This window comes from Solea solea, chromosome 10 (genome assembly GCF_958295425.1).
Source record: "Solea solea chromosome 10, fSolSol10.1, whole genome shotgun sequence".
Lineage (NCBI taxonomy): Eukaryota > Metazoa > Chordata > Actinopteri > Pleuronectiformes > Soleidae > Solea > Solea solea.
Genome location: NC_081143.1, coordinates 18,236,327 through 18,246,410, shown reverse-complemented (window position 1 = coordinate 18,246,410; position 10,084 = coordinate 18,236,327). Strand labels below are relative to the sequence as shown.

The window sequence follows — 10,084 nt, the reverse complement described above, 5'->3', positions numbered from 1 at the left end:
TTTGTGAATGAAAGAGGAGACGGGGTTTGCTGCTGTCAGATACACAGACGCGCTTACCTCGGCTCTTGGCTCTGTCCTGTGCCACACACAGCACTCACTGAGGACCATGACCTTGGAGAGCGTATATATCATGGAGGAGACGGACATTGACGTGGAGAGACACAAAGACGGCAGTGGACGTGTGAGGGACACGTGTGTTTCTCTGTTAGACCAAACCAGCGCAGACTCGGATCAAAGCGCGTCCTCTTTGCCTCCTGAAGGAAAGTTCAGTGCAGACACAAGGACCACCTCAGTGAAGCCGCCGTACTCCTACATCGCTCTCATCACCATGGCAATCCTCCAGAGCTCCAAAAAGAGACTGACCCTCAGTGAAATATGTGACTTTATCAGCCAGCGATTTGTGTATTATCGGGAGAAGTTCCCAGTGTGGCAGAATTCGATCCGGCACAATTTATCTTTAAATGACTGCTTTGTGAAGATGCCCCGGGAGCCCGGGAATCCCGGGAAGGGCAATTATTGGACCCTGGATCCCATGTCGGCAGATATGTTTGACAACGGGAGTTTTCTCCGGCGGAGGAAACGCTTCAAGAGGCAGCACATCCACGTGGAGGCGCAGGAGCGCCGCCAGATCATGTCCGTGTTTCCTCTCCTCGGAGCGCACAGGAGGATGATGATGATGGATTCTTACCGCGATCTGGGCTCAGAGAGCCTTTTAAGTTCGCACAATAGCTCCAACGTCCCACCACCTGTGCGCAGTATTATCCCCGCGCTCTCCTCGCTGCTCTGCAAGAGTTTACCCCCCTGTTTATCCTTTGAACAGTTCCACCCGGGACGCTGCGCCTTTGTCCCTCCTTCAGCTCCAAACTCGTCCCGCACGACTCCTCTGTCCCTGCACGGAATGATACCAAACTACAGTGTTACCCAGCTGTGCAACTTTCCTACCCGGACCTTTAAAATTCCGTCTATCTCCCACTGACACGATGTCCCTGCAGGTTTATGCCTCTAAGTAACTGAGAAATGAATTGACTAGTCTACTCTCCTCAAGAATAAAATGATTTACAGGCTTCCACAGTTTTTTATGTTGAAGTGTTATTTTAAAAATTATTATAATGTTCTTATTACAAATAAAACGCGGTTGAATTTGCACCGCGTCTGTGCAACTTTAAATAAATGTATTTATCATTTTTAATAGACCTATGGTCTTGTGCTGTCTACAGCAACAACAACAACAACGACGACAATAAAGACACTTTCGAAGAACCATGCACGTGTCTTTTTAGCAACGGTTTTATTTTTGTTTCCCACTTTCTTTTCGTTTTAACATATCTTTTTTAAATATTATTTAGGGTATCGTTACATGAGAGATTCGTGCAAGACAAGCAGCAAAAAAATCATCATCATCATCATCATCATCATCAGTAAACAATCAAAATGTAATTCACTCTCGTTTAATTAGCAAAACACAAGGGATCAGAGAAAGATCTGATAAATAAATAAAATAGACATATTATTGACATGCAGTGTTAGGTTAAAGTTTTCCAGCAATCTAGTCCATACCATTGATGAAGACACTTTACAATATCTATGTCATGTATGTTCTTATATTTCCCAGGTTATTTTATATATATATATATATATATATATATATATATATATATTTTGATCATTTCAAAACTATGAATGTGTGAAGACATTTACTCCAGTCCACCGACATTTTGCACGTGAGGAAAACTTTGACAATGTTGGCTGTGGGTTGACTTTATAAATAAAACCTTTTAAATATATACATTTCTTTATCTTCTTTTATCCACTTCAAAAGGGAAACTGAAAAAAAAAACCCTCCATGGATTTGTTGTAGTTCTAATAGATTTTCATTAGCAAACAGCTGCCTTCCACTTAAACAGTTCCTCTGGGGAGTAATTTGCTTCTCCGCTCAGTCATAACTGAGTGTAATTCTTGCCATTTCATTTTGAATGTGTCCCATGTATCACTGTGGATCATTACATCAGGCAGTGAAGTGTGAGGACAGATCCTGAGACTAACTACATGTACGACTTTGTGTTTTTGGACAAAGGGAAGGGAAATCATGTCAATCCCTGATACCTGTGAGTTTATAATTTATCCATAAAGTGTTCGCAAAGACAATGACTTCATTGAAAGAGAGGAACGGCACAGAAAAAGAAACAACAAAGTAAAAACCACAATACCTATAGTCTTATTAAGTCTTTCAATCAGTTTAACTCGTGTGTGTGTGTCTTAAATAAATCTGTTTTTTACCAATAACATTAATCAAGGTTCCACTCCAGGTTTAAGAGAGCCAGGGTCGTATGTCACACTAAATACTTGACTTTTTTTTAACTGAAAATTTTTATTTTAAAACTGCATTCCTACTTCACTGTTGGATGTGTTCCAATAAAGTGATAAAGAAATAAGTCCTCTATAGCGTTAGTAAAAATGTATCTAATGGTGGCTGAAGACTTTTGCACAGTACGGTAAATGCATTTTCTAATGGTATGATTTAAATTGAGTTAATCAAAGGTTTGTTATTTTGTTGTGAGTTGTAATTAACACATATATAAATTACAAAGGAGAAATAAAAGGGAGTTAAAAACAACAACAACAGATACTAGGGCTTCATTTCCATAATCTCAATTTTTTTATTCTTACTGAATGTGACAAGGTTAAATGTGTACAGTTATTGTCAGGACTTGACAACAGTAGCAGAAAAAAAAAATCTTATTTTCAAGTAAACAGATCGGGTCACATATTTGAGAATCTGTCCTTGTGTGTGTTTCTGTGTTTTGTTCAGTTTCACATGTTCCACTTTTTACCACACATAAAAATCTATTTTATGAGCCAACAAAGAAAAACAAAGGAAACTCTTTTTTGAACTTGTTTTTTAACTTCCAGATGTTCGCTTTTTGGTGCTTTTTGTTTGTTTTGTTTTTTTTGCAGGATTATGCAAACACTTCTCAACTAATCTCCTTGAAACTAGGTGGTGTGGCTCCAATGCAAAACCCCTTAGTTTCTGGGGTGGATACATTACATTTAGCATTATGTATCCTATTATTTATAATGAAAAAGACTGGTTCTGACTAAGCCAACAAAGGAGGAGGAGGAATCAGCAGGAGAAGGAGTGTTTACATCCGTTCTGGGGGGCACAGGCCACTGGAGAAAATGAGGGGTCAGTGGAGGAGTCCTCATTTGTTTCACTCTGCAGTCTCACCATTAGATGTCACTCAATCGTACACACTGAACTAAAAGCCTCTATAATAGTAGTCCACCAAACAATGATGTCTGATAGAAAAGCAGTGCATTTAGGTGCACTGTATGGATAGAGGGTGAAGGGACAAACTGCAGTGTATAAATACCATAACATTGATCTTGACTTCTCTCCCAATGTCATCGTCTGTTTTTGTAAAGAGAAAGATTCACTGTTTAGAAGAAAAAAAAAAAATATATATATATATATATATATATATATATATATATATATATATGTAAAGACCATAACGCTTGATAATGCAATTCAGTCATTCATTCATTATTCTACCACTTCTCACCTATCCTGCTCATGAGGGTCGCTAGTGTCAATCCCAGCTTACAAAGGGCAAAAGGCGGGGTCACACCCTGGACAGGTCAGCAGTCCCATCACAGGCACACAAGCAAAAATCCACTCTCATACTCACACCTACAGGCAATTTAGAATGTCCAGTTAACATGTACATGTTTTTGGACATGTAGGAGGAAACTAAAGAACCTGGAGAAAACCCAAACACAAGGAGAACATGCAAACTCCATGCAGAAAGGCCCTTGTTTCTGACCAGATCACAAACCCAGGTCTTCTTGCTGCCAAGGCAAGAGTACTAACCACTACAGCAAACATTTTATTTACATTTAATGAAAAGTTTAAACTCATAACATATAGAATAAAGTATAAAATGTCAATGTATTATACCACAAAATTTCTGTCAATCAGCAGGTCACACTGCAGCCCACAAAATGTAATCTCATGGCGTCAAGGTCAACACTGAAATTGACATTATTCTTCAGCGCCTCGTTTGACCTCAGTGTCGTTAAACGCCACTGTTGTTCCTCTGATACTCCATCAGACATGCAAACCAACCATCATCAGTGTAAGCCAGGTTTCAGTACCCATAGCTGCAAGCGTGTTTAGCTTGTTTCGCCACTGGAGAGTACAGTTGTGCTGCTTTCGCTTCTGTTCTGCAAATTCCACCCACAATCATTTCTTCAGTAGCACCTCTAAGAATAAGGTGGATACACATCTCACTCAACAACAAGTCAGGGGCGAGAGTTGCGTTGTTGCAGGAAGATGACAGTGGAAACACAAACAAAGCACTGGAAGTGGGCATTCTATGGACTGTTGCAATCACCCCAAACAATTACAAAGTAGCCACGACAGAGAGAGGGAATCTACTGCACTGCTTTAAAGGTTTGAAATGTTTGTAAGTGCCAAGGATTTATAGTACCACATTCATTGTCTCAGGGCCTGGGCTGAAAATACTGGAATGACCTTTTAAGCAATACAGTGAGTGATAATTACTCCTGTACAGCAGTGGAGAGACCGGTGGATCTATCTGAAGACCTGTTCTCTGAAAACGTGACAGATTTTCCCAATCTCTCTTGTTCCAAATGACTCTGTATCCACTCCTGCCTCTAATGCTCATAAAAGACTCCAGAGGCATGAGAGAGAAAGAGAACATGGGATTATTAATGAGGCTTTATAATTCTTGTGTTTTGATTGTTTTCAAAACTAAAATCTCAAACTACTCTTTCCATAATCAACATATTCAACAGTTTTTGGACTGATTCGTGTGAAGTATTGAGGAAATAAAGGAACATGAATCAGAACTACCAAGAATCATCTTTAGGAACTTTCAGTTCAGTTACGAGTCTTGTTTCACTGGCTTTCCTGTTCATTCTTCCTCTCTGCTTCTCAGAACTAAACTGAAAGTTAATTTTGAGCTAACTGTTTGGTGCTGGCAGGGGTGGAATCAGTGCATGGCAGTTTTCATGGAAGACTGAATCATCTTTCTGGTAAGGTTTTAACAAAAACAGGAACAAAAGCACAATAAGTGGCCTCAAACAAAGGTGAAAGCTGAAATAAGTCAAAGAATCTCAGTAAAGCAAATCATTTCTTAGAAAGAATCCACATGAACATACTGAAACAAAAACACGTGGCACAAAAGGTAACAAGGTTTACTGAACAAGGAGATTAAATACATAAGGAACCTAACAAGACACAGGTGAAACCAATAAGACACATGTGACTCACATTAGGGCGGAGCAGATAAGGCGGAAAAATTTAACACAGGCAGGAAGTAACACCAGACAACCAGGTACAAGACTACAAAGTAAAACAGGAAGTAACGCCAGACAAGACAGAATCTACAAAACGAGACAACCACAAAACAAATAAAAAATAAAACACCAAATTCAAGACACAATAGTTAAAGTCTTAAGTGTAAATGAAAAATCCATGTCAATCATATCACACGTCAAAAGTTTTACAGGGTCCAAAAAAACAAACAAAAACCTCTTCTTTTAACCTGCTGTAACAGACAGTTCAGGAGTGATGTGCACCGACTGAGAGTGAAGTGAAGACGACTGTTTATCTACTGTACATTTCTTGCTCTAAAAAAAAGTGCACATTGTCTTTCTATTTTAAAAGTGAAGCACAGGAAGTATTAGGGAAGTAGCAGTTATGGCCACTGGGGGGGCGAATGTAATAGAGAAGAAAAGGAAAAAGTAACTCATTTGAATGAAGGTCTATGGGGAAAATGAGTCTATACTTCTCAGTTGATATTTAACGTCACTGAACATTTTCATTTCAGTTGATGGCCCCAGTCTCTACTTCCAGGTCTTCAATAGGGCATGATGTTGATTTTGTAAATTATGTTCCCATTTAGAGGAGAATAGGACAGTGAAAAAGTGTGGCACGTGAGTGGACACCAGTGTGTCTAACAGCTAGTATCGTTTCTCTCTCCTGTGCTCATATATATTTAAGCTTCTGAAGTTTGTTGCTATTGGCTGACTTGTTTTGCTGAATCCAAAACTTACTCAAGCAGCTCACCAAATCAACAGGAAAAGACAGAACCAAGAACCAGAAAGATATTGATTCAATCTGTGATACTTTCCCCCATTGCTGACGGCTTGTAACAGAAACAAGTTCATGCGTCAGCCAGAGTCATCTACAAGCTCAGCACAGTCACTTTGAACCATATTCACCCAAATATTCAGTCAAACAAGGCTTCAATCCTGAGTGGAGAAACACAATCACTCAGTGTTATGATTCAACTAAAAAAAAAAGAGAATTAAAAGGAAACAATGCAAGTGAGATGCAGATGTGTTGAGAAGTAGAAGCAGACTCTTATTATTAAACTTTAAAATATCAAGTTGAAAGACACGAGAGCAGATAATGTTCCAGCATATGGCCGCCAGATTTGTAACAGATTTCCAGTCATAGATTTAAAAAAAATGTGTGGAGGGATGAATGCGTGTCTGTGTGTGTGAAATCTGATGGACACTTCCATTCATAGCAATAACTGTGTTTTCAATGTGATGTTCATTTGCAGCGGAGAGGAAACAAAAACATCCTGTCGTCTGTCAGGCCATGTGTTTTGATGTGAGTATTTGTTAATGTCAGCAGCAGTAATGATTCATGTAGTGAGAAATCAATGCTTCAGTCAAAGCTCGAGTCAACGTTTCACTTTGATTTGTTTGCCAAGGCAAAAAAGGGTGAAAGGAGGAGAAGGATTTTAATGATGCATTTATATGGAAATAAAATGCCCAACTTTCAAGTTAGATGAAAGTTTTAAAGTTGAAGGTCGTCCACACATTCATCCATCCCTCCATCCATCCAAAGATTTATCTATTAATCTTCATGTTGATCCTATATGGGAGTTCTTTTTTTGCCCTTTTGAAAACAAGTGAGGTTGTTGTAGAGGTTGTAATTTACAGTGACAATAATTAGTATAGTTTATTGTTATAATATATGAAAACAGTATCTGAAAGAGACATGTGCCAAAAATGTGGATTTATTATCTATTTCACAAACTGACATTCACAAACTCACAATTCATCACCTGCTCAGCAGACATTTAGCAACTATCAGAGGAACACAGTGGAGCTTTTAGCAGCTGAACATGTTAAAGTATCATCGAGTACTCCCAAAAAAACAACAAAAAAAAACATTTGTTGAGGTTTGACCATCACCTCTTTTACATTATTACTCTGGATACTGAGGACACACATAATTGGACACATACTGTAGATACAGCCTCACTCATGTAAACACAGACTCACAAGCCCACACACAGTTCTCATTTTAGAATCCATTACATGAAATCACATTTAGCTTTTAAGAGCATCTATTACAAACATGTCTTTTTCCAGCACACATTTCTTCCAGGTCATCTGCTCTGATCAAGGCTCATTTTCCAAACACAAGCAACTTCATGAGAAACCCATGCGCTCACTGGGGTGTACACAAATTTGCAGGAATACAATGTGAGCACCAAATGAGCAACAGCTACAAGAATGTCAAGTGGAATAAAACTTAATAGCACCCAATAACCAGAGCAAACTAAAATAGCCTTTAACAGTGCCAGGTAACACAAGTAAACATGGCCTCACATGTTTAACTCTACATGCTCACTGGTTAAACTTGATTAATTGTGATGAGGGAGATCTCTGTGGTTACTCAGCCAGTGTGGAGTCATGTGAAGGATCAGGTACAGTCCCTGTAGCATGAGATTTAAAAAATTAAAAATGCAATTAAGACCTAGAAAAACACGGCAACTCATAAATATAGACTGTGTTTTAATGCTGCGCCGCATAACGAGCCACACGTTTATTTTGTTAAACTTTATTAATTTGGCCTCAGCATTTATCCCAGGTTTATAGGGCTTCACAACACCTGAATCCCAGAGGTACAGCTTGTTGAACAGAGCCCACCCACTGTTAGCTATGTAAACAGCTGTAAACCACACACACACACATGCTGCAGAGAAGAGACACAGTGAATCCAGAGGTCAGAGGAACTACGACAGACTGCTGCTGAAAATGTCAAAATTGAGCACTACAAATATTCTATGAGGAGTTATATTAAATAATTTGACTAATTTGACACTACACACAAATATTTGATAACAAGTATATACACACTAGACACTGACTAAATATGTTTTCACAGGTGGTAATCAGTGGTTCAGCTCAAAGGTCCAATTGGGGGACCCAGAGAAGCTCTGGGTAAAAATATTGTGGAACACTGCACACCTATTTTAAATGTGACAAACACAGCTCAAATAACAACTAAATTAATTATTACATAACAAACTCTGTACGGCAGCTGTGTCACCCATTCGCCACATTTCAGGATATGACACTTTATTCAGAACACACAGCATACAGCTCGAAGGAAAGCATAGACTCCACTTATTCTGAGTATAAGTCAAAGTATCCGACAACAATGCAACACAGACATAAAAGCCTAAGAATAAAGACAACATAAATCGCTTTATCAACGACTGCTACAATTGCTCTTACTTGTGATGTTTCTCCTTAAAAACAACTGTCCGGTCCATGCCATGTTCAGACGGATTTCCTGTGTTACACTCAAATCATTCCGGGCGTCTCTAAAGGAAATTAGGACCCAACCAATCCGTCGCCACCTTGTGTTCATTTTTGGTATGGGAACTATGTAGAAGTCTGTTTGAACTTTCAAACAAAGCCTAAACGGTTTTATTGAACACTAATAGTAGATAAAAATGAAATAAGTACTTTTATAAATGAGTCAAACGTCAACCATTGCAGAGATGATGCTCACATTTTTTTTTTTTTTTTAGGCAAGCCTGATTTTTTTATTTTTTTTTTATTTTGGTTGTGTGCCATCTTCATTTACTCTTCACCAGTAACACATGTACTGATATTTACATATCTTAATAAATCTCACAAGTGTTCCCTTTACCATGACCGCCAACGTATTCAAATAGACCTTGTGCTTGCAGATACAGTTGAAACCAGAAGTTTACATACACTATATAAAAAGACACAAATGCTTTTTTTCTCACTGTCTGACATGAAATCAGACAATCACTTTTCCTGTTTTAGGTCCGTTAGGACTACCAAAATGTTTTCTATTTGCTAAATGCCAGAATAATGAGAGAAGGGACAAGAGATAATTTTTTATTACTTTCTTCAAAGTCAGAAGATTATCAATTTCGGAAAGCCCAAATGAAGATGTCATGTCTTTGGAAGCTTCTGATTTCTCATTTCTGGTTTATTGACAACATTTGAGTTAATTAGAGACACACCTGTGGATGTATTTTAAGGCACACCTGAAACACATTGCATCATGGGAAAGTCATAAGAAATCAGCCAAGATATCAGGAAGAGAATTTTGGACTTGCACAAGTCTGGTTCACCCAAGTCTGTGTATGTAAACTTCTGACTTCTGAAACAGGAAAAGTGATTGTCTGATTTCATGTCAGACAGTGAGAAAAAAAAGCACATGTGTCTTTTTATATAGTGTATGTAAACTTCTGGTTTCAACTGTATATACTCATTTCATTATGACCTACAAGAGCTACTGTATAATAGCAGCCTACAGTGGAGGAGATGAGAGACAGTCTATGTGTGTCTGTATTTGTTACCTCTTTAGGAACAGTAGACCTCATAAAGCACCGTTTCACTGCCCTGCCCATGGTTTAGATGTTTCCCTGCTCCAACACACCTGACTCAAATAGTCAGCTGGTCATCAAAGTGCCACAAAAAGCCCATATAATGACCCATTCATTTGAATCAAGGACCAGGATTGAGAAACACTGTCATAAAGACCTAAACCAGGTCCTAATGAGACAGAACAGAGCCTAATTTCTGTGGAACTGGTTATGTTTGGGCCTAAGATTTGAATTGTGGTTAGATTAAGGTTAGGGTTGGGCATTAACTTGTTATGGTTAAGGTTAAAGGGATAAGGCTTTGAATTGATGCCAATGCAGGGTCCTTAAAAGAAAAGCTGTGTGAGCCTGTGTGTGTGTGTATGTGTGTGTGTGTGTGTGTGTGG

At 38.6% G+C, this 10,084-nt stretch overlaps 1 protein-coding gene across 1 annotated transcript; it reads left to right on the top strand.

Annotated features, from left to right (window-relative positions):
• On the top strand, window positions 1–1,601 carry LOC131467230 (forkhead box protein D2-like). The gene has a single exon (XM_058641018.1). The coding sequence runs from the start codon at window positions 8–10 to the stop codon at window positions 974–976; it is 969 nt and encodes a 322-aa protein (XP_058497001.1). The 5' UTR covers window positions 1–7; the 3' UTR covers window positions 977–1,601.
• Window positions 1,602–10,084: the final 8,483 nt, after the last annotated feature.

Coding starts and splice junctions, on each gene's coding strand:
- LOC131467230 (XM_058641018.1), top strand. CDS start 8: ATGAAAGAGGAGACGGGGTTTGCTGCTGTCAGATACACAGACGCGCTT.